This window comes from Sycon ciliatum, chromosome 4, assembly GCF_964019385.1.
Source record: "Sycon ciliatum chromosome 4, ocSycCili1.1, whole genome shotgun sequence".
NCBI classification, from domain to species: domain Eukaryota; kingdom Metazoa; phylum Porifera; class Calcarea; order Leucosolenida; family Sycettidae; genus Sycon; species Sycon ciliatum.
Genome location: NC_088646.1, coordinates 11,613,339 through 11,637,833, shown reverse-complemented (window position 1 = coordinate 11,637,833; position 24,495 = coordinate 11,613,339). Strand labels below are relative to the sequence as shown.

General features: G+C 47.5%; 2 protein-coding genes across 2 annotated transcripts in view; one reads left to right on the top strand and one right to left on the bottom strand.

The window, feature by feature from the left end:
• The window catches only part of LOC135814492 (DNA (cytosine-5)-methyltransferase 1-like), a 30,157-nt gene extending 10,807 nt beyond the window's left edge, over positions 1 to 19,350 (bottom strand). Inside the window, exons 1-24 of the mRNA XM_065327614.1 lie at positions 19,134 to 19,350; positions 18,999 to 19,047; positions 18,819 to 18,880; positions 14,584 to 14,629; positions 12,793 to 12,931; positions 12,569 to 12,656; positions 12,292 to 12,406; positions 11,864 to 11,997; positions 11,288 to 11,345; positions 11,052 to 11,132; positions 10,485 to 10,591; positions 10,095 to 10,213; positions 9,679 to 9,771; positions 9,314 to 9,399; positions 6,912 to 6,977; positions 6,530 to 6,607; positions 6,195 to 6,301; positions 5,583 to 5,658; positions 3,810 to 3,917; positions 938 to 1,035; positions 756 to 843; positions 600 to 659; positions 396 to 479; positions 25 to 146 (exon numbers count right to left, since the gene is read on the bottom strand). Coding sequence (XP_065183686.1) covers positions 25 to 146; positions 396 to 479; positions 600 to 659; positions 756 to 843; positions 938 to 1,035; positions 3,810 to 3,917; positions 5,583 to 5,658; positions 6,195 to 6,301; positions 6,530 to 6,607; positions 6,912 to 6,977; positions 9,314 to 9,399; positions 9,679 to 9,771; positions 10,095 to 10,213; positions 10,485 to 10,591; positions 11,052 to 11,132; positions 11,288 to 11,345; positions 11,864 to 11,997; positions 12,292 to 12,406; positions 12,569 to 12,656; positions 12,793 to 12,931; positions 14,584 to 14,629; positions 18,819 to 18,880; positions 18,999 to 19,047; positions 19,134 to 19,192 — 2,123 coding nt within the window. The 5' untranslated portion in view covers positions 19,193 to 19,350. The remainder of the gene's footprint in view (positions 1 to 24; positions 147 to 395; positions 480 to 599; positions 660 to 755; positions 844 to 937; positions 1,036 to 3,809; positions 3,918 to 5,582; positions 5,659 to 6,194; positions 6,302 to 6,529; positions 6,608 to 6,911; positions 6,978 to 9,313; positions 9,400 to 9,678; positions 9,772 to 10,094; positions 10,214 to 10,484; positions 10,592 to 11,051; positions 11,133 to 11,287; positions 11,346 to 11,863; positions 11,998 to 12,291; positions 12,407 to 12,568; positions 12,657 to 12,792; positions 12,932 to 14,583; positions 14,630 to 18,818; positions 18,881 to 18,998; positions 19,048 to 19,133) is intronic.
• A 202-nt stretch (positions 19,351 to 19,552) lies between these two features.
• On the top strand, positions 19,553 to 24,297 carry LOC135814483 (negative elongation factor B-like). The gene is made up of 5 exons (XM_065327605.1): positions 19,553 to 20,588; positions 20,987 to 21,089; positions 21,633 to 21,728; positions 22,005 to 22,571; positions 23,438 to 24,297. The coding sequence occupies exons 1-5, from the start codon at positions 19,756 to 19,758 to the stop codon at positions 23,516 to 23,518; spliced, it is 1,680 nt and encodes a 559-aa protein (XP_065183677.1). The 5' UTR covers positions 19,553 to 19,755; the 3' UTR covers positions 23,519 to 24,297.
• Positions 24,298 to 24,495: the final 198 nt, after the last annotated feature.

The window sequence follows — 24,495 nt, the reverse complement described above, 5'->3', positions numbered from 1 at the left end:
TTTTAAACAACCCCGCTGACTTACGAAAGCCACACGGCATGGAACGTCTTGCTGCCTTCATTGTCCCACATGTACGCCACCAGGGCAATGTAGTGAGGGTCAGTCGGGTTCTCGGGACACAGGGCAACACAGTCACCGACACAGATCTGCCAATAGACCATAGACCAATTACAACACACAGTAAACAGAAACACACTCACTTGATCTGTGTACTCTGCACAACACTAACACGTACACTTGAAATATCGTGAACCAAGATTGAAATCAGAAACAAATATTGAATATAACCAGGCACCACAGGAGTGGGGTAAACCAAGATATATCACAGAAGAATAGAAGATCATGGTGGGCTACAGCAGGGAATGTGTTGGACTGGCACAGACAACGACACTCACCTCTTCGTCATTGATGAGAACTTTCTTGTAGTACTTCTTCTTTCCTTTCGTGATAGCTGGCTCACCAACCCATTGGACTTTCGTCTGTCAGAAGACAAGCACAAGTAACCTATCAGGAAAAGATCGAGCTGGAAGAACCTGAATTCAATTAATTGCAATCAAAACAAAACGAATTTGTATATTGTCATGCCACACTTGACCAACCTTGATAACGGACTGGTCACTCCTGGCCTGCTTGGCAGGGCGCTTCTGCTTGGATTTAGCCTGTAGTCAATAGACATATCAGCAAAGGGATAGCACACACGTCATGAGAGCACCATACAACACAAAGGCACAGTGTACTAGGAGTTTGGGTCATACCTTGTCAGAAACGTCCTCTCCATCCTGCTCTTTACGCTCTGCCAGATCCTCGTCTTCATCTGCTGCTTTCAGCTCCATGTACGGACATCTGATTGATATCAAAATACAAACATGTGTTAGACATTGTGAGAACAAGGCGAAGACGAAGGGAACATCTCAGAGGAAACCGAGATGCTGCTTACCGTCGCTGTACACAGCACTGCTTCGATTTGCCGTCACCACCAAACTTAGTCATAGTCCGGCAAGGCGGACACTTGCCACAGTCAGACTGACGGCATGCCTGATAAAACACAAGCAGAGAAAAGATACAGCCAGGACCAGCTCAGATATCACACAACCTGCAAATACCCTATGATGTGTGTGTGGAGAAGAGCGCAATGCGCCTTGTCAAAAAACTGATGGGTGGCTGACATGCACCTTTCCTTTCGTTATCTACTTTTCACACAAGAGAGTACAGTATGCAGAGATACTGTAAGACATGTTATTATAACGAGTCGCAAATTTAACGATTGTCCAAAATTCATAGGTTAACGAGAAGATATGTTAACCCTTTCACTGCCACTGTCGACGAAAGTCGACAGCGCATTCATGCACTCTGAGTGCCACTGTCGACGAAAGTCGACAAGCAAACATGCAGTCCCCAGTGCCACCGTCGACTTTTGTCGACAGGCAGACTTCACCCAGTTTGGGCCGCTATTTTTGAACATTGGAGATGTTTAGCCGTGGTAGAGGGCCACTAGGCCCTAGAAGAGGTCCATGCCCATCGAAATACGCTGCCAGAAACATGGGTTGCCATTTGAAAAAAATCGAACCAGCGTCGTTGAAAATGCGCATCTGATTTTTAGCCGAGCGGCGCGGAAGAAATCGGTTCTCACGCACTTCCACCTTGCTGAGTCGGTGCCAGTTTTTTTCTCTTTCCCGTCAACTTTCATTGCAAGGAGCATGACATTTGGTTCAGACTTGATGCCTAGCCATTGGCCAAGACTCCAGGCGGCTATCCATTGCGATAGGCGATTGGAATCACGGGTAGAGACAACCACACGACGGATTCCTCACGGACGCATTCACTGCAAACTTGGCGGAAACAGCGCTGGCGGCGCTCACTGGGTCCAGAACTAAAATTTTCTAAGGACTACCACGTTACAATGGCGACCAGCACAGTCAAGAGACACTACAGGTATGTCAGCTACAACATAATTATATTCTTTCTACAACGACACCTACCTCTGGCTCAATACCTGACGATCTACTGCAAGCTGATGCGAAAGTGCATTACACCCGCGAACGCCGCGTTGTCAACGGAACAGGGAAGCGCTTCACTCTCCGAAGTCGAAATGTATTCGGACTGCTGCTAATCGGGAGAACAAACGACCACCATGGCGGCAGAACATTCCGCAGCTGTTCACCGACACGATCCGCTTCACCAAACGACTTACGATCGTTTCGTTCTCCGAGTTTTCTGGTGGCAGCAACAAGAATTTCGTCCGCAACAACAGGACGAAAGTTTCTCGCAACTGAAGTCCTGTTGCCACGAAGACAGAGAACATTCCGAACGCCATCTCTTCTGCTTCCAGTGTTGTAGCTCTCCGGTCCACTGGCAGATCTTTCAATCCCAGCTAACAAAAAAAAGGATCTGCTTCTCTCTCCAAAACAACAACTAACTTTACTTCGCGAGGGTCCGGGCCGGTCGTGTACATAGTGTATGTAGCGCATGCGGCGCACGGCGCACTTTCGCATGACATGCATTTTTGAACAGCGGCTGGCGCTAGAGCGCGCAGCACGTTTGTACTTCGGATTTTGCGATTTTTTTCGACGGCAATGGCTTCCTTTATGAGTTGTCTACCTACGATGTATACTTTGGAAAGCGATATTCCGTACAGAAAGTACCAAAAAATCCATGAGAAGTTGGTCTTTCGATTTTTCGACCTGGAGGTAAAAAGTGCCTGGCAGGGAGGGGGTATACAGCTCAGCTGACAGCCTGGCAGGGAGCGCCTTGTCACCTTGAGTGGTCAGCTGGCAGTGAAAGGGTTAAAGGGGAAGTTAAGGCAAAAATTAAAATTTCACCAGTTGTAGTCTTCGGGGTGCTGAGTCGAATGGTCTTGGTCCGAGAAAGCTGAGACGCTCCCTTCCTACTTGAATCCCAATCGAACTCGCGCACTTCCACCGAAACTGGGTGACTGCGCCCTACTAGATGGGGATTTGTATGCAAAATGTCACTAAAAGCGCCGTTTCGTTCTTATAAAAGCACGGATGACCGCGATTGGCCCATATGTTGTAGTCTTTTGGACGCCGAGTCGATTGGTTTTGGTCCGAAAAGGCTGAGATGCAGCGTTCCTCCTTTATTCCCAATCGAACATGGTTGAACAAGTGGTCACGTGCTCCTGGGTGCCCAAATCACCTGGTCACCACGCCAGGAGGCGACAATTTTCACACCAAGGTTCAACTCGAGTGACAGGACTGCACCCAAAAAAGGTCAAACAGGCTAGTAAGTTGTACCCTGCAGGCACGGTGACCAGCTGACTGGTGTACGCAGAAGCACGTGACCGCTTGTTCAACCATGTTCGATTGGGAATAAAGGAGGAACGCTGCATCGCAGCCTTTTCGGACCAAAACCAGTCGACTCAGCGTCCAAAAGACTACAACATATGGGCCAATCGCGGTCATCCGTGCTTTTATAAGAACGAAACGGCGCTTTTAGTGACATTTTGCATACAAATCCCCATCTAGTAGGGCGCAGTCACCCAGTTTCGGTGGAAGTGCGCGAGTTCGATTGGGATTCAAGTAGGAAGGGAGCGTCTCAGCTTTCTCGGACCAAGACCATTCGACTCAGCACCCCGAAGACTACAACTGGTGAAATTTTAATTTTTGCCTTAACTTCCCCTTTAACGATCTTGCAGTATTCTGCCATATCCACACACAGCATATATGAAGCAGTACGGCCTCAACGGATCTTATTATAACGAAGAAATGTCATCCGTTAAAACGTTAGATTTGCTTCCTCGTTATATATACATGTCTTACAGTAGTCAATGTTGCAAACTCAACTCAACTCACCTCACAGACATTACAGCGCTCACGGCGACCACTGGTAGCAACCTTTCCGTCGATCTGATCTTGGAAAAATACGTCGAAAATGTTCCGGACTAATGGGGTGGTCACAGCCTGTACAGGGGCAGAAAATCAAACAAGAGGATTCAGAAGAAAGGGAGCTGTCCAGCTGTTACCAACAGAATGAAATGACTGTTGCTACATTGACCAGTGACCACTTACCCACGACAAAAATAATGAATATTGATCCTTCATAAATCCACGTATCATTTTATGGGCGACTGGCCCGAAACGTCATAACTTTACAAGACTTGATAGAGTGATTTTCTAAGTAACTCAGCGCTTTGAGAGTAGGTAGAAATTGAACATAGTGGTTGTCAGTTGACAAGCCACCCTTTCTTTATGATGAAGTTAGGTAAAGAGAGAGCGAGACTCAAATTTAGGGTTCACGGATTGGCATGCTAGCGTCGCCAGCTACATCATGCACGTGACAGGCGCGTGCATATACTGTACACACAATCAGTGAGTGCTCAAATCGCATTTTCCCATCAATATCACTCACGTTCAACTCTACGGGATTCATTAGGGTTGGCTCAAACTGCGTGAATTTTTGAATCCACACGCACGAAAGACGTTCCAAGACTTCCACCGTTCGTATTTTTCAAACGAGTTCCGGGTTTTCCAGTAACTTTAGCCAAAGTTCGGCTAAAAAAACAGGGGGGGGGGGGGGCCCGTTGCGTTTCCGTAAAATATTGAACGGTAAAAGGATAGCCAAGGTCGAGAGCAAAACAACAAGCCATTATTTGTCAAAATCGAACAAGAAACGGCTTAGCGCATCTATTTTCCGTGCGCGTACTTTGGCCGACAAGGTGTGCAGAATTTCTGAAGAAGAAGAATAACAAGAGCAGCAGCGCTCGGAACAGCCGTGCTGGATACTTCCGATCCCGACACGATGGAGCGTGTTGGCTTTCGTGAGCTGCTGAAACGACCATGACATTTCTTTTTCTTTGTACACCCTAGACGTGCCCTTGCTCAGTTTCGGCCTCTTTACAGGAAGAATATTTTCTTCCTTGGCATCAGCCATTTCGGCCAAACAGCAAGAAGAGCGACAGATCGAGATTTGCAGGGCAAACAAAGGATGCGTGCAGCTACATCTACTCAGGTTCGATGCAGCTGCGCTTTGCCAGAACCTCAGACAAGAAAAGGCGACAGAGTGTTTCAGATGGAACAGGATCTTTCGCCAAGACCGCCACCGCCGCCATCATCAAGGCCAGGTCAGTCAGAAAAACTGAAGCAAAAATGCAAAGCCTGAGTGCAGTGAAGGAACAATTCAAAAAGTACGCTCTCCGGCTAGACTTCGAGTCGATATTTTTTTACTTTGACAGGCGCTGTTGCGACCTGTCGCGCGCGTCCATAATCCAAAATGGAGGCGCACGTGACGGGTGCTTTAAGTGGCAAGCCGTGAACCCTAAAATTTCGTCTCCGTTCCATACGGAACACAAGAGGGCCGCTAACACCCGGAAAACCCAGAAAGACCCAGCGGCCGATGCAGCGCCTAGCCGTGGGGTTGAGGGAATAATTCTCACAACCACTGGCACAAGTGTCCAAAGCCCCAGCATACACGTGATATGCCCAAATAGTGCCTCATCTTACCATGGCATATCCTCTAAAAGAGGAAGGAACGAGGACAAGTGAGAAAGGACAGAGGTGATCAATAACAACAACACATGTCAACCACACAGAAGGTTATCCAGAGTCTAGTAAGCAGGCCAGCCTTACCATCGAAGCACTGGCAATCTTCTTCTCCTTCTTGGGCCTGGGAGCACGGGGTGCACGTGGACGACGAATACCGCGTCTGAACAAGGCAATGAATAATAACAGCACAGGGCACTGTACTCAACAGTTATCATACACACACTCCACTCTATCTATGTTATCATACACACACTTCACTCTATCTATGTTATCATACACACACTCCACTCTATCTATGTTATCATACACACACTCCACTCTATCTATGTTATCACACACACACTCCAATCTATCTATGTTATCATACACACACTCCACTCAGCGGCGGATCCAGCGATCTCTACAGGGGGGTTCCAGACTGAATAGCTGATACATGTACATGGATACGCATATGGTTGCCAGTAGTACAATTACAAAATTTAGGGGGTTCCGCGGAACCCCTGGAACCCCTCCTGGATCCGCCCCTGCCACTCTATCTATGTTATCATACACACACTTCACTCTATCTATGTTATCATACACACACTCCACTCTATCGAGGACTAAAAATAGCAAGACGTATTGCACAATGAATGTGTTGAGGCTGTCATGCACGGTTCAACAAGGTGCATTGTCCCACGTGTACCGACCACTGACCTTTTGCCACCAAGAGTAACACCAGCCAGACGAATGAGAGCGCGGATGCACGGCGAGAGGACGAAGTAGCTGTCCTGAGCGTCGTCGGGTGTGTCGTAGTTTTCCACCTGAGTGCATAACAGCACGAATGCAAATACATCACCATGATGAAATCGCTGCCCAATACCAATTCAAAACACAACACTCATCTTGTTGCTAGCTCTCACAAAGCAATGGACTGGATAGGCGCATGCACATTGTGAGGTGACACTGAAACAATGGTAAAGAGAGGGCACAATATGAACAGAAAGGCACACAACGAGCAAATGAACAACCAATGATAGTCCCGCACTTACTTGCTCCACGACAAACTGGGCATGACGGAGAAGAGTGTCTTCACTGAACTTGTTGCAACCCTTGGGAGGAGTTGAAAACTAGGAGCAAAACAAACAAAGAAAGTAAAGTTGATGGGCTTGTTTGGCCTAATCATGGCAGAGGCATGTGTGCCCACAACCCATTGAACAGGCAGAGTACCAACAAGAAAGGATGAATCGTAACCATACCTACCACGTATACACTGGTGCATGTCTGGAGCAAGGATATTCACACTCAGCATCGCAATAGCTGAAGTTACACACAATCGTGGGGGAAGTGCACCCCTCTTCCAGACAATGTTAACACAATGACACCATTGTCACAATTCGAAAAACAGTAAAATAAAAAGGTGCCTGACTTTACCTGGATCATATCAACAAGATCCTCGTACGATTCATGTGGGTTCTCCTCCAGGAACTCAATGACCAGCTGCAGCAGAGTCCACACATACACACAGACAATGCCAAGGAACACAATGATAATGAGGTTAGCAACAGTGACAAGTGATATAAAGACTAGGCCTAATAAAGACATCAGATATACAGACCTTCGTGTAAGAAAAATCCAGGAGAGTGAACAATCACTCTCGCTATCCTCTCAAGGAGAGTGGTGGGAGAGCAGGGAAGACACGCGCAACGGAAATAATTGAGACAATTCGCTAAGATCCATGTTTTTTTTGTAGTATTCACAAATGTTTATGGACCCTTGGTATTCATCGTAGAGCGCTCCTTTCTTTTGTAGCTGACCGCTAAAGACCTGTGCCTGACGTCACACAGGTCTTTGCATGCCCAGACCAGGGAGCCCTACACATACGTATTATATGTGTAGGGCTCCCTGGTCCAGATTGTCACGGAACAGAGGGAAATCCTTTACTAGTATGTCAAAATTATTATGATTGCCACCGAAGTGCGGAAGTGAATATTTGCAACGGGACGTAAAATACCTTGCGAGTGCCGTAACTCCACTATTCGACCTCGGATCGACTTCAGATTTGTCGGAGCCGACAGCTGAGAACTTTCTAATGCGAATAGACTAGGGGTGAAACGATTAGTTCGAATATTTGAGTATTCGTTCGAAAATTTCAAACGAGCGAGTATTCGAAATTTTGCACTCGATCGTTTTTTTTTTTAGTATTGGCATTCTATTTTCAAAAACTTCTGTTGTACCGCTCATCGACTGGTATGCATGCATTATGCATGTCTTTGAGTCAGTATTTTATGACTTGGGACGATGCAATCACCACGGCAAGTAACGTTAGTTTGTTATGAGATAATAAAAGCACTGGTGAAAATCGTTACTTTACACTCTGTACAAGACGTTGGCGACTTTCGTTCTATGTTCAGTGTCTGCTCCAGCGCCGGGCGAGCCGGGTAATCCACCCGGTTGGGCGGCGCTTGGACCCGGTTGAAAATATAGTACCGGGTCACCTGTGACCCGGTTGGTACTTTACACTTTCGAACTTTGAAAGGACTGACTACATGGCTTGTATGTGTCAGATACTTCTTCTTTCGTAATTTTCTAATGCCTGTCCTCTCTTTTCTAAATGCGGCTTATCCATTCGCCTTTATATCATTGGGCCTAGTTCCCGTTTATTGTCCGAATTAAAATAAACCAACCAACCAGTTGAAGCATGTGACTCGGCTGGTGAGACAGCGCCAGGTACATGTGTACCCGGCTCCGACCCGGTTGAAATGGTTGCGCCAGGTACACGTGTACCCGGCTGTCCTACACTCCTAGAGCAGACACACTGATGTTCACAGATAATTTCTTCCGAATTGGTCGAGAACTCACAAATCTAGCGCTTTTGAATTTTGATAAAATACTCGAAATAATCGGATACTCGATCGAATATTAGGCCAAAACAAAAAATAGGCTTGTTTCCGGTCGGCAACCCCTCGAAAAGGAGACTCGGTCGGCCGGAATGAAACTTTTTTTGTATATTTTATTTTGGTTCCTCAATTGTTGTGGTATTGATGGACAAGAGCACCTACACATGTACATTGTACATATATCACGGCAAGGATCAATGTCAAAGTTAGTTGACTGCGTACTGACTCACTGTTCTTGTACAGCATGTGATGTATTCCTGTTTTCGTACAACCTGAGAAATCAAGCAAACAGTTCGAGTCCTTCCAGCTCCGTTATTCTAGCTCGTATCGACCCCGGAGGTTTTCGAGCCGACAGCTGAGAATCTCTGCTACCTAGTAGCTGTTTTAATTGTGGAATTCGGTTGAGATTTGATTGAGTTATGACTCGTTGAGTGCACTTGCACACATGGCATTGCCACCGTTTGTATACATTTGGCACCAAAAAAAGTTTCAGAATTTGGGAAAAAGTGGCCCGGTCGGGCGACCGGAAACAAGGTCATTATTTGTTTGGGCCTTATGAATGAGTGATCGATTGGTCAAAATAGATACTCGTTTCACCCCTAGAATAGACCTTTCGATTACTCAATTACGTTCAGGGAAAGCTGAGTTACGAAATATTTGAGTGTTTGCAGAATGGACTTCGTAGTGATGCGGATGCGCTCGAAATTCTCAAGGCGAGCGACGAAAAGTGCGCCCAAAATGAAAATAAGGAGAGCGAAGGCGCGCGAGAGCGATCGCTCTTCTTTTACCAGATGGTCTGGATATAGGGACAGAGCGAGAGAGAGAGAGAGAGAGAGAGAGAGAGAGAGAGAGAGAGAGAGAGAGAGAGAGAGAGAGAGAGAGAGAGAGAGAGAGAGAGAGCGAGAGAGAGAGAGAGAGAGAGAGAAACATACACACCTTGCTCATGTAGATTTTCTCCACCATCAGGGACATGATGTGTTCGTACTCCTTTGAAGGAGCCGTCAGGTAATAGTCAGCATATGCTGCACACAGTATAACACGATGACGAGAAAACAAGACACTGTGATTGCACACACCATGACAGCATTGCTAGAACCTTTAACACCACACTAGAACTTCCCTTCATGGTCGGCCGCTTGCGTGATACAAACAATAGTTGTGAACCATAGTGGAAGCCAGAACACGTTGCCACAGGTTAGAACTCAGTAGCATGTTTCGTGCAGCTGGCGCCCTTTTCCTCCCTTGCATACGATACAGGTATAGAGGCACACACAGGCACACACCCACCCACACAAGCATACCTGTTGAGAAGCCAATGAGCGCGGAATCACCACCGTCAAACCCAGCTGTCCACCACACGTCAATGGGCCCAAGGCGAGCTGTCAGAACGCCAACTGAACCAAGGCACAAAGAGAGAAGACAATGAAAGAGAGCAAACATGAAAGTGGCCGAGCAAAACAGACAAGGGCCATGGTCATCTATTACCAGGAAATGTTCACAAATGCATCCACCTCAACCCATCTATGAAACATGTTGGTACAACAGACCTACTATGCGCATTCAGAGGTGACTGCAAACATACTAATCTGCTATTCAACACACGGTGGCAAAGTCAAAACATACATCCACCACAACTAAGCCGAAAGGCTAGGTAGAAGTACAGCACCGCTGCCAGCCAAAACAAGCGAGTGCACAGACAACACTATGAGCAACTCACCGGACACATCGGTGGTGTCATCATAGATGGGCTTCACCACACCGCTGAAAAACAGCTCAACATTGCGCTCAATCAGACCACCGTCAAATGGACAGACATGGCCCTGCTTGTCATAGACACTAAGGCAAAAAGAACACAACAGCAAAACAAAATTGGAAGAAGCTTGCTGAAAAGAGAAGCAACCTGGTCGAAAACCTGTTATGCACTGGATCGTATATTCTGCTGCGTCCGTGTGCTTGGTGACTTCTTCCTCTGCTGACCGATGCCGCCCGGCGCCCGCTCCTCATCTCTCTGTCCAATAGCAATGCTACTCCAACCTTTTGCTTCCCCAATTGCGAGTGTGGGAAACGTGAGCTAGAAGGTCAACAGCAGCGAAAAGTAAGGACTCACGTGAAATCTGTCAGCCTGTGACTTGGCGTTTCATTGATGTCTTCTTGACCGCCATCGTCTTCAAACACACACAGCTGCGGATCTGCCAGGGCAACAAATTCGTCCACCTGGAAAGTAACACAAGCCAATCACAGCAGAACTAGTTAGCAATGCCGGGATTAAACTTGCTTTCATATTCTTGGAGAAAAAATGTAATGAGACCAATGGATAACACAAGCTTAAAGGTACAGTGTTTCCAATCAACATTTCAAAATGTCCACAAACACTTTCATTGCCTTATCTTCAGGTGGATACAGGCAGAAGAGAAACTAACCAGTGCAGTACTCTTTAAACAATGTACAGGTGATATAAGCAGCAGTAGGGAGATAAGCGATAATAAACACAGAATAAGGCGTAAGTGATGATTCTCACGCACATTCGCGCACAGCGTGCACTCAAAGATACCATTTCGGCACACATGGAAGAAAACCCACACATGATATTCTAGCAGCTCTCCTAACCCTAGTCAATGTGATCACTGCTATGCTAGACATGCACAAGAGCCCTAGAGCTTAGCCAATCTCTTACTGCATTGTCTGGATCGCCACCATACGTCTTCAGCGTTGGGCTGTCCAGGAGCTGATGGCAGTCTGGACATCTAGCAGGACCCTGAAGCACATACAGAGATAATGGAATTGCACTTGACCTGAAACAATCATCTTCATTCCAAATGCAACGATGACCGAAGAAATGTGCCAGTTGAATACAAGGTACACATCACATGGCATACAACAAGTCAACAACCTCATTGACCGCACGCATACCTCATCCTGGCTGGCTTGGGAGCGAGTATCTGAATCATCCGCTGCCTCCGGTTTTAAACTGAACAGTAGAAAAACAAGCCAGAATCCAAGATCAGCTCACAAGTACCTTAGTTCCGGCAGCCCATGCTAAAAGAGAATAGGTAATTGACAGTGACCATTGCCCGATACTCTAATGAATACTCCCCGCTAGGAATAACCAGCACAGTACCAGTACCATGGTGGCCTGGCATAAGCGAAACTTCCGAAGCCGGTTGTGTTGACACAATGGTATAGCAGCAGTAATGCAAGCGTGCGAACTCTACTATATTTTATTTTATGCCAGCACCAGCAAACGTACACAATGCAGGCATGTTCAACTCTGACGTGACAGAACATGGTCTAAATGAGCAGCTGAAGGACATACCTACTTGCATGATCTATCATTTACAACATGCTTTCTGCTCACAAGTAATAGTTCTCTGAATACGGAATAAAAAAATACCAGTGCTAATGTTCTCGGGGTCAATTTGAGAATATGAAAGCAAAAACAGTAGAGCACAGAACGCAGGTCAAATCGCCAGGCAATGAGCCACTTACGTGTCGGCATCAGGCTTCTCAGTATCAGCCTGCGTGACTTCACTGTCTACAACCTGAGGCTTGCTATCCTTCTCAACCACAACCGGACTATCCGAGGTGTCCATCTTTTCTTCAATGGGAGATAGCGCCTCTTTCTGTAATTCAGTGGAAAGAAGAGAAGAAGAAAAAAGTTAACTGGACACGTCTCACGCATGCCAAAGTCTTTAACATTCCAGTTAGAGAGAGATGGAGAGAGAGAGAGAGAGAGAGATAAAGAGAGAGAGAAGGTTGCTATACAGTACTTCAATTCAGTCGGTCAGAAGTAAATCCACACACACACACACACACACACACACACACACACACACACACACACACACACACACACACACACACACACACACACACACGACAAGCACACTAGAGTGAAGGACAGTACAGCTACGCACCACCTCGGCAGCTGGTGGGACAGAGTCATCTGCTTCTGGTACAGTGCTGTCATCTTGTGAGCTGCTTCCAGACTGGCTGTTGTCGACCACACGTCGCCGCCGACTGCTCTGACGACTAAGGCCATGATAGAAGAAAACAACAAGACACAAGTGTAAATTAGTGTTGCACCTCACACTGAAGCATTCGAAAACCTGCCCGCACTTGCGCACACGAGAATCACGGAAGACAGAGAAAGGAAGTCTTTACCAAAACTATCTAGCCACATTAAAGACTTACGTTGGGGTGGACGTGGAAGACTTGGCGCGCCCGCGCGAACGAACACGCGTGCGTTTTGCAGCTGGACTGGCTTCAGGGCTACTGGCATCTACATAGAATGAAAACATATGACGAAGTAATGGTAAAGCAAATCAGAATAAACGATCAAAAACCATAGAATATAATGTAATACAGCACCAACGTCGTTGTCAACAGCAGAATCAGCCCACATTACATTCACAAACCTGAAGTTCGTTTTGTTGGCAAGAGTTTAGCAGGAGCTTCCTCTGTTTCTGCTTCGGCTGCTTTGGAAGACGTGGCACCACCAAACACTGTTTCTTCAGCCTGGCCTAGTACTTCCTTCGCAGTGGTCAAGAAGGAGCTCTGAAGAGAGAACATCACACATCAATACACGTATTGATGGGGAGCAAAGAGAGCAATGATCACAGTGCCCCGCAAAAATTAAAGGTTAGCTAAAACCCCAGCAAGACTTATTCACCCAGCATCACGTGACTTGGCACGGACAAGTGCTGTTTTACTTCTTTATTTTAACTACTTCCTCCGCGTCATCGAAATTGTCGCAGTTTGACTTTTGATATAAAACGGGGTATTTACTCACCAGCACTCGTACCAGAGGCAAGGAATCGGACATAGGCGATGGTCATCAGTATAGGGTGACGGCAAAGTTCTATTTTCTGTTATTGGAAGCTGGAATTTTTGAACTAGACGCAATTTCTTCGCTGATGTCGCTGCGATGGTAATTTCGACTCGCTGAGATCAGTCAGGCGTTGCAGCCTGCACATTTCTCGTGCTTATGGCCGTTCACTCAAGCCTCATCACTGTTTTACCTTAGTTGGGTGAGAATGACTTCGTGGAACAAGTGGCAGCGCTTGGAGAAACATCGAGGGGTCAGCAAACTAAATGCCTGCAACAGCGATAAAATTTGTCGCTCTGGCCGGGACACTCAGTACATGATTGTACCTGCAAGAGCCGTGTGGACTCTACACGTAGTGCTAGTGATGCACGCGCAGGTGCCGTACCATGGTATACCAGTGAATCAGGGCCGGGCAGTGATGCTGAAAAAGAGGCCGCGCTGGACGTGATAGTACACCTTACCTGCATGAGCTGTGACCACACAGCTAAAATAAATGGGCATGCCACGGCTAAAAAAAGTTCATTTCAAGATCGAGGTGATTCCGCCGACGGTAATCAACCGACCTCGCAACGGTCGTGTATTCTTACTAGGCTTCGTTGGTGGTGAAGTAGAAATCATCCAGAGCTAGCAGACGACAAGCATAGCAGCTCTTGTCCTGTGGAGAAAGTCAAAACGTTTGAGATAAGGCGCGACCAACTCTCACCCCTTCCTTGAAATATTTCGGAACGATATTTTTGCGTCCATTGACATCAGCGACGACGAGGACTTCATCTCTGCATGAAAACTCTCAGTCCAACTGTCCTGGAACGTTACTCTAGTCTTCAGACTATCATACTCTGTAATAAGTTTTGAATGGCTGAGCTTATGGAGTTGTCAGTAACAAGTGACAAGTCACTAGTCAAACTGCGACAATTTCGATGACGCGGAGGAAGTATTAGTAAAAAAGACACATTGGGTGTCGATGCAGCAAAGCAAGATGATTTGACTGCAGCTAAGTGTTGCCGGAACAAGTTTGCAATGCTAGTCTTCTCTTAGCCATGCACGGACAAGTACGAAATCCAAACAGATGGTGAAAGAAGAAACTGGAATTTTGCTATTATCAACGTGACGAGTCAATCTGTAAGCATAGAGCAGGGAGGCCCACTCTTTTCCAAAGAAGTATGACTTTCTCGCTATGCCTCTCTGATGACTATGTGTGTGTGTGTGTGTGTGTGTGTGTGTGTGTGTGTGTGTGTGTGTGTGTGTGTGTGTGTGTGTGGGTGTGTGTGTGTGTGTGTGTGTGTGTGTGTGTGTATGTGTGTGTGTGTGAGATCCAAGTTCCATGAACAACATACTGGAGTGGCATGCTAAACATGCACATGTACACACCCCTGCTACTAACCTCTCCAAGGTCACCACCGTCAAAATCAGATTGAAGCTGGGACAATCTGAAGCAGGCATGAGAAAAGCGGACACAAACAAAACTTCTCTCTCTCTCTCTCTCTCTCTCAAGTGACGGAAGCAAGCACAGAAGTAGACAGTGAACCATCACACTGCACATGAGCCGATAACGTCATTCATTTCAACGCAAAGCAAACGTGTACAAGAAATCCAGGCAGGACCGGCAAAACAGATACCCGCACTGTTCTTTGGACATTCCGACATCCTCTTCAAACACAATTCACATTATTCATGCAGGGCTCAGTGTCCCTGTGAACAGGTAAATGCACAATGTAGTACTGTACTGGACCATCCAACCCCCACTCACGGTCCCAGCAGGTACCAGAAACTGATTTACGCACGGTTTACACCATCGTTTACCCTCCAATGCTTGTAAAAAGAGAGAGCCAAAATGGGAGCAATCACTTGTACTTGAAGTTCAGAGGATTCAGTGAAGAGTGGAGACTCTCTGCACCTTGTTCTGCGAGGAGGCCCAATCCTACGCGGACTCGTTTCATCAGGGGAACTGTGTGTTCTTCTAATAGGTGCAACTTCGGCGTGATGTGGCCGAATTTCCTGGACACGACTTCCTTCCTGCAGAGGGCCAGGAATTTCTCGATGTCTTGTTGGAGTTGACCCAAGTCAGCGTCATCGACTGGTTTGCAGTGGCTGAACTTGGCTCGACACGCTGCGTAGCTGTTCATGAGAGCTACGATCTATCTGCAGTTTTGGTGGCCTCAGGACACAAGTCAGGACACCTTGTTTGGACTGACGAAAGATGTGCGGAGGTGATGGCAGTGGCCACGGTGGGTTTCACGGCTTCGTGGATGTGATTACCAACGAAAGCACCACCGTGGTATACCTGACGCTCAATGCCATGATGCTGTAGGACTGGCTCCAGTGCCGCGACGCATGGGCCAAAGAATTGCTTACAGCCGCTCAGTTTGTCTACTTGCTGCTGAAGTTGTGCTGACCGCTGCTGGTGATGGTCACGCTGCTGTATTGCTGTTTGGTACACTTCTTGCAAGTTGGCGACAACACCAAGCTCATCCATGCCGCCTTGCTGCTGTACGTGCAGTGCAACCAATTCAAGCTGTTCCTGGGTCGTAGTTAGCTGCTGGTTGAAATTCTGGACGAGCTGCTGTTCAGCAGTCAGTTCGCTATGTACATCGCACAGCTTCTTGTACGCAGCACCATCCGTGTCTAGTGCCTGGCTTCTTGCCACCAGTGGAGTATTCGGAGCTCGCTCCGCAGAGCTTCGAACAGCCAGGGGTAGATCCCGAGATCCAAGTGTATGACTGGAATGATGACGTTCGGGATTGACACAGGCAGAACAATTGGTCGAATCACATTGTTATATTTCTTTGCCTGTGCCAGCTTTGAGCCTGCTGCTACATATTGGCTGTGGTCGCTTGCTAGAGATGCTAGTGTGCGTGGTTCTCTCTCGGCCTCCTCTCTCGCATCACTCTCAAGCTCCATGCTCTTCTTCGTGCATAAACAATGGAGACATGGTCGGAGTCCAGATGAGCCAGACAATCCAAAGTTGACAGTCTGGAACTCATAGTCCTCGAATAAATAAATCTTCATTGTCTTGCCTTTCCAGGAAGTCTGCTGAAGCTGCTGAAGCTGGGGTCGGTATTGTCCCAATGCCGTCTCCAAGTTTGCAGGCGTGTCTTTGCCGTTGAAGATGCAAAACGGTATTATGTTTGTGAGTGAATTCGGATGCTCGGTGTTGACGATCTGAAAGCTTAGCTTGAACGATCCACCTCCGTGATCTCCGGCAATCTTAATCCAAATCTCTGACTCAGGAATAGCTCCACCATGCCATGTTAGTCGGCTACTGTCCTGCAGCTGGTCCAGAAAGAATGACAATATCCACAAAGTTAGGGAAGAGCACAGTTGCTATCATCGTAACTCCGCCATCCTTGTCTGCCATAGGGAGCTCTTTGGCAGTGTATGAAGGCAGCTTCGAAGCTATAAATGTGCGGACTGTCTTCTCAGATTCCATTTCAACGCCAAATTCGTGTAGCCAGCGACGTAGCTTCCGCAACTGACTCCACGGGAGGCTGAGGTCTGCCTTGATAGCCAGTGCACTACCGGGTGACGGCTTCTTGGCCTTGATGCCAGCATCTAACAGAAGCTGCTCCTGTTCAGCAACAGACAATCTCTGCAAGCCAGCCACCTCTTGTGCTCTGGCTCCAGCCACGCCACCGCACACTGTCTCAGCATGTCTCGTCAACTCTGAGGATCTGCGGCGCAAAGTTGTGTCAGCAGCTCGGTCAGACGGCACATTACTCACAACAGCCCGTTGATAGACCTGTGGCTTGCCATGTGATGCTGTCCTTACCTCCAACCGCCCGTCATGCACCCTTGCTGCCACCAGGTGACCTGTTAGACGGTCAGCTACATTGCCGCACATCTTGGACGGTGATGCGGACAGCACGTCCTCGACAGTCGAGCTTTGTCTAACGGTGCGGATTGGAGCTGTCGTCGTGGCTGGATTGAACTGGCATGCTGCAACATGCTTTCGCAGATCTCTCAGCGGAGTAACCACCGGGCAGCCTTGCAGAGATGGCTTGTGGAAGTCACACCGGAGTGTCCAACCATCCATCATCCTGCGTGGAACCTTTCCTGGCATCTTTAGCTCGGATGCCTTCAAACAGTTGGCACATGCAGGACATTGCTTGTGCGTTGCTAACCATTCACACATGCAGTCTGCACAAAAGTACTCTTCGCAGCATGGTACTTCTACTGCGTTGTCCACGATGTTACTGCATATGTTGCACTGCTGTACTGTGTGTGCGTTAATGAACCGCTCTTTGTTCAGTGGAATTGTTGCCGTATGTTGGCTGCTGCCTGTTGCATATACTGTCTCTCTTGGCACATCCAAACCACATTCCAGTTGTGTTGCTGATGCTTGCGAGGCGGGTTGTTGTGTTTTTTTTTTACTAGAGCCACGTAAACCCGTCATGTGTGAGCCATGAATAAGGGGAGTGGTGGCGTGGTCTGGGATGCTCTGCCGACCTTGGGTCTCGGCTTCATCACAACCAGGCGCGTGTTGGTTGTTGTGTTGGGGTGGCGGTTGCGGTGCTCACGTGTTCGTCCTGAGTGCGTGTTGTTTGCGGAGCGGCCGCGCGCCAGTGTGTGAGTTGCTTTCATGCCGTTTTCCCGTGGCCTTTGCTGTGTGATCAGTACAGAATGAACAGGCTGAGCGTTGATGTGCTGTCCATTTCACAGGAGGGCCACAGCCACCGCCGCAGTGCATGGCTTTTTCGCTGGCTCTCTTCATGGCCCTCTGGCACAATACACATATGTATGGGGGTGTACTTGTGCATCATCTTCATCAATTTTTATCCCATGCACGGCCTCAAGCTGGGATTTATAAGATGCAACGGGATAATGGGTCTTCTGTGTGCATGTGGCGAATTTTCTGCCACCAACGCGACATACCTCGCCAAGATAAGATATGTGTGCGTCCATCTCTTGTCGTAGCTGAAGGAAAACAATAGAATTTTGATGCGCACGTCTTTAGAAACGAATTCGCGTCTTGACAAAAAAATGTCGCAGATCGCTTCGTCAAGAACATACCTATGGCGAATCAAATCAACTAAGTCGATGCCGAGGTGATAACTCCTTGATAATGGCCAAGAAAGCTTGTGCTAGTATCTGCGCAATTTCAGGTCGAGCGTGGAACACAACTTCGTTCTCTGCGAGGCAATTTGAATTTCGATCGTGGTGCGCGAGGTATGAAAGTGAAGCTAGGAAGGAGTCAAAGAAAAATAACATGATTTCACCGTACAGAACCCAGTTTGGGCTGGGTAGTGACCTGCTTTAGAGTAGTATATCGATAAGTATTTCAGTAATCCACCCCGGCCAGAGATTCAAATTTTCAAATTTCGGCAAAAAAAGGACGCCATTTTTTAGTGGGCGGAAATCGTGCAAAAAAACATCTGTGGTGTACAGTACTCCGCATGTATACCATGGTCTACATGTGTAAGGGAAGGGATGCATTGTGGTATTACTATGGAAACATTACCCGATCGGGTACCCGTGCTACCCGTGGAAAACTACCCGAACCCGATACCCGAAGAAAATGCTACCTGACTCAGCCCTAGTACACACAGTTGGAAAATGCAGTGCATATACCCCAATCAACAACACAATGTTTGAGTGTATTGGTGCAATACAGCCACATACCGTTTCTTCTGGGCAGGCCCAAGGTGAGACTCAAGCAAGTTCCACTTCTTCTTCACGAAACCCTACGGCAGCAGTTCAATACGACAAGAAGCAAATTTGAAATATTTGAATTCGTAGCAGACGAGAGCACTAAATCGAGCCCAGGAGCGAACCTGTTGTTCAAATAAAGGGGATTCATACCTTCTCCGTCAAGCATCCATCTTTAAAGTCAGCTTCAGCAGCCTTCAACCTTCAAAATAAGACGGCACATACGTGAGATGAGCTCTTGTGCAGTAGCGGGAAAGTCCAGAGCCATTCCGGGAGATATGTACTTACTGGGCTGCTGTACACTCCGCACTCCCAGACGGGGCAGAACGCGTTTGCCCTTTCAACATTGTTCCCGGCGAGTGGCGAAGATACTGAACACGCACAACTGCACCGAGGCAGGTTTGATACTATATCCGAAAGTGCTCTCACAGAGTATCTTCAAAATGAAAGGCTACGAGAATCGAAGCAAGCAAGAGCTCAAACTCAAACTGCAAACGAAAAGAGCTGAGATGAGAACGTGGCCTCGCACCATGTGGCGGGAAAGTTCAAGCAACTCCGATTTCCCGCGGTTGGAAGTGAGTGACGTCAACATTTTGTTAGCCACGTGTGACGTGTACGAACTATGCATGATCGTTTGGTTTTTCGGAGATGTGACAAAAAAGTGCTCACTTCATTTCACAAACAACAATCTTATTAATTTTGTCTGTTTTCGACTTTGTAGGTACTAGGTGGTCAGCAAACGTCTTTCTGGCGTAAGCCACAGCTTATCGGAAGGGGAATGTAGATTTCCTGAAGGACTGAAGCTCGATCGAGGATGCACCGATCACAAGTCGTCACTGAACGGGCGATATTCTAAAATTAAAATCATTTGGCAACTGCTGTGCTTTTGCAGCCGCATCATCCGATAGAGATGGATGGTGCTGAATCTATCCGCTCGATGCTTACGGATTGCGACAACCCGGTGGCTGCTATCAAAAGCTTTCAGGAAACACATCGTTTCAGTACACCCGTAGTGGAATCTGCCATTCCACTGCTTGATCTGTTGGGTAGGCCAAGACACGAATTTCACATGAGCGTCCTGACCAAGTTCACCGAGACGCTATCTGCAAAAGTCAAGGAGTTCAATGCAGAGCAGAAAGGCAAACTGCTGAGTGAGATCATATTCCTGGCACACATACAGCCTGTTCAGCAATTGCTCAAAGAGTTGCTGTCCGTCCTGAAGCCCGTGCCCGGTAATCTGCTGGAGTTGCTGGCGAGTAATCCCAAGGCGTACGCGTGCTGCCCAATTCACACGAAGCGTGAGATTTGGGAGCAGCGCTCGGATTTGTTCTGTGAAGAAGTCAACACTATACTGGAGCGTTACATGGACGAGAAAGAGACGGCAGTTCTGAGTGCGGATGCTGGTGCACAGGATGCTGCTCATTTCTTTGAGATTGCACCGCGCACGCGCCGACAGCACAGCTGCCTAACACAGCTGGTGGACATGGTCGCCAGCTCTCAGAACCTGTACTCTGTGCTTTGCAGCTTGCTGCGCACACTGTTCGGTCAGTCGGGTATAGCACACTACTGCACGGTGCGTATGGACGTGCTGATGGCGTTGCATGAAACGCAGCACATGCTAGTACGGCAAGATCCATGCCACAAGTTGACGTGGTGCTTGGATGCGTGTGTCCGCGAGCACAAGATTGATGAGAAGCGCATCAAAGAAATCTCCACGTTGATCAGTCAACAGGACGTGGATGGGTAAGGCTTGCCAGTGCGTAGATGCTGGTGTATCTATCAGTGTTGTAGTATGCGTGATCAAGTGTGTGTGTGTGGGGGGGGGGGGGGGGGGGGGGGTGCGGGCACGTGTGCATACCCCGCATGTGTAAGGTGTTCATGTTCATTTCGTTTGCTTGTGGCTCTATGTGCTGCTGTATGCATGGATAGCAGCCAGGTTGCTTGGACTGCCAATTGATGTATGTGGAGTGTAGATGATGACCCTATACTAGTTCTGCATGGCTAACGTATTCTTTATCCATGTTCACCAATGTGGCCACTAATGTCTCTGGTTTAGATTAGAAAGGCTGATGAGTTAGAGATAAGCACTTCAATGTACATGTGCCACATCCCGTGTGTGTATATTGTTGTGTGACCTGCAGAGACATGGCGATGGCTACACACCAACCACACGTCCTGCACTTGCTATGCACCAGTCTAGTGAGCCTACTTGGGGACATGGCCAAACAGTGTAAACTGCCACGAGTAAGTTGTTGTGTGTAAAACACCTTCTTTGGAATGCAAGCATGTCCATTCTACAACTCTATTTCTTACTTAAAATTAATCTTCTACTCTTTCTGTCTCTGTCTCTGTCAGAGTGTGTGTGTGTGTGTGTATGTGTGTGTGTGTGTGTGTGTGTGTGTGTGTGTATGTGTGTGTGTATGTGTGTGTGTGTGTCTCTCTCTCTCTCTATCTCTCTCTCTCTCTCTCTCTGTCTCTCTCTCTCCCTCTCTTGCTCTCTCCATTTTGCAGCTGTAATGTCCTCTATGCTACGGCCCCATTGTATTGGCCATCATGAGTACATCTGTTGGTCCTACACAGACATGTATTGTGTAGATTGTCCCGCCGTCTCTGTAGAGACCGGTGCTTGTTGCTGTGTTGATCAGCCTGGGAACAACTGCCAGGAAAGCAGTGTCTGTGGTGTGTATGTATGCGCGTTTTCGTGTGGGGGGGGGGGGGTGTAGGTGCCAGTAAAGCAGATACCGACGAATGCAGCGTTCTGCTATTGTTCCTGTTGTCTGTGCTCAGGAAAGTTCCAATCTGAAAGTCTTGCTTCGCTTAATAAACCGTAGCCTGATGGCACTGAAAATGTTTCAATCTGAGAGTTTCACCGAACCTCCTCTGGTAAGAAATGCTATCGCATGCATTGCCTCAGCATGTTGTCAACCTGTGCATGTACATGTACTTGTGTGATTAGTGCTTTGATGTGGATCACTAGTAGATTGTTGAGATTTCTGGCAGTGCTTGTCCACTCGCTGCACAAGTAATGCTGTGGTGTTCTGTCATGTCCCTTCCTAGTCTAGATAGTACACTGGTCTGGTGCTGACAGTTCATCAGTGATACATGTATCTCTTTTTCTTGCCGTGTGTCTGTGTGGACATGACTGTGTGTACATGGCAGGAATTCGACGTGATTCACCGGCACATGGCCGTGCTGGTCAATGTTTGTTCAGACATGGACGGCATTGCAATCTACACCACGCTGATGGCCGAGACCGGGACAGCTGATGAGAGCTTCCACAGCGCCCTGGTACAGCCTTTGCCGGCGTCCTTTACAAAGGTGTTAACCAAACATCCAACTGTCCTCGTGCTCACGCTGCATCTGGCTGCACGTACAGCGAAAAGAGGGTGTTCTAAATCCTTACAACGGCTACTCCACTGTATAGTAGCTGCGCTAGAAGAAGATGGTGTCAGTCGCCATGTCCCCAGCACTGTTTGGTTTCACTTCTTCTACGAACTGACACGCCTGTCCGAAGTGCTCCTGGCCGAGGAGGTATCGGAGGAGCTGGGCTCGCTCAGCTTGGCAGCCCATGTGTTTGTCAATCTGATCATACCGCTGTGCCGGTCCAATCCAGACTGCCTGGGATACGCACTGCGGCTGCTGGCGTTTTGGCCGCTTAGTGCCAAGACGGCCGTCTCGGACCAGTTTCAAGACTCTTGGTTGGAGGCGCTACAGCCGAGTGCTACAGTAAGATTATTGTCTTCGCTTGCTGCTTTTTGGAATTTACTAGGCGCGAAGAGGGGGGGGGGCAGAAGTGTCTTTAGAAATGCACACTCTCGAAGCATACTTCGCTAGCAAACTTCCAGTGCCGGCATGGGATCATCCAGGATCTTTTGATTCATCTATCGTACAATGCTGGTCGATGAAATCCGATCATCACGTAGGTGAAGTATGTGTTGGGCGTGGACAGCCCAGACCTGCAAACATTGGGCTGTGTACTTGCACTGGTGCAGGAACCCTGACTCCCGCAATCGGATTTCATTGAGCAGCAGTGTACAATGTAGTTGGTTGGCATACCCCTAGAAGTACAATCCACTGAAAAGTTCAATTTGCAGAGACCAAAATGCAGCGTTTGATGGTACAGTAACTGTGCCTTTATCGACCACTGACTGTGCTAATGGGTCACCTGTGTTTAGATAACATCGGCATGTCGAAGCCCCGCCATCCATCCCTAAAGAAAGGGTATTGTCGCAGGACACGTGTCACACTGTGTGGTGGTTACTAAAGAGTAAAGACAACTTCTGTCGTACACTCTGCATACTGGCTGCTGTTGTCCTAAATCTGTATAAAAGCCGCACTTGAATAGAAGCCGCCCTCGAATAGAAGCCGCAATTTTGGGCCCATCAAATCACACATAAGCCTGGTTTTAGTGTTGACACACATAGAAATACCTGTCTTGTATAGAAGCCTGTCTAGAAGCCTGCAAAATTTCACCAAGAAAGTCATAGAAGCCGCGGCTTTTATACAAGACTTTACGGTATACGGTGTCCGTGCCTTTTCTTAGCGGAACCGTTCCTCTGTCTGCTTGGCTCTTGCATCTTTCTGCTGTGCAGCACTCTGCTTGTGTCTGGAAACTGTATAGGAAAGCGTTTGACTCTGCTGGCTGGCCAACCTTCTACCCGGAGTCGGACTAGTACTTACCTACCGTCCGAGCTTTGTAAATAGATGCAACACTTCAACCCTGTGAATTTGTTGATTGTCAGCAGTGATTTATTTTTGGTGCATATCTATTGGCTGTAGTAGGCTGCTGCATGTGTTCATGATATGTATCCGTGTGTGTGTATGTGCATGGCTGTCATATGCCATACCCATAGACATCTACCACGTACAGTAACGTTACAGTACAGAGTACCACTCAATGTAGAACACATCGTAACATGTCAGTCACACTCACGAATGCCATGCCGAAGTTGAATATGCAAGCAGGGTTATATCAGGCGCTGGCACCATCTTCTTGTAAATAGTAAATAAAATTAATAGTATACTTTCTCTACCAAGCATATCATCGCCACATACACTTCTTGTACAACGGTTTGTTGTGTATATTATTGCTGTTATTCCGTCTGGTGGTTAGTACTTGAAGTATCTTTCATGTTGGTGTTGTCGCCTATCAGTTCGTGTACATAATTTACTTCTGAACCACCCGTGCTTTTAAATTGCCGTCATCATTGTCGTTTCAAAAGCTTTTATTATACATACTGCTGTAGCTGCCCTGTACATACTGCGCATTGAATTGTGTTTAGCTATTTTTTTCTGAACCATGCCGTGGTGATCGATTGGACATGTATATCAGGATTCCAGTAGCATTGTAGTGCACATACTGTGTCCATGTACCGACGAGAAGTGATGGCATGTACGATAATTATTGAGTTTATTGACCATTGCTGATTGAACAGACCACAACTTATCTCGACATGGTTTCTTACGTTGGTGCACGACTGTGACGGTTTCAGCAAGCACTGTCAATGACTGTGCCCAAGTAGGGAATGATGGGCTGCCTTGTGTGAGTACACAGAAGAGCACCAATTGACAAGGGCAGTGGGTTTGTGCGCACTCGGCCAATGTATCCACTGTAGTACAAGTTTTTTTAAGTGCACCACATACCGTGAAG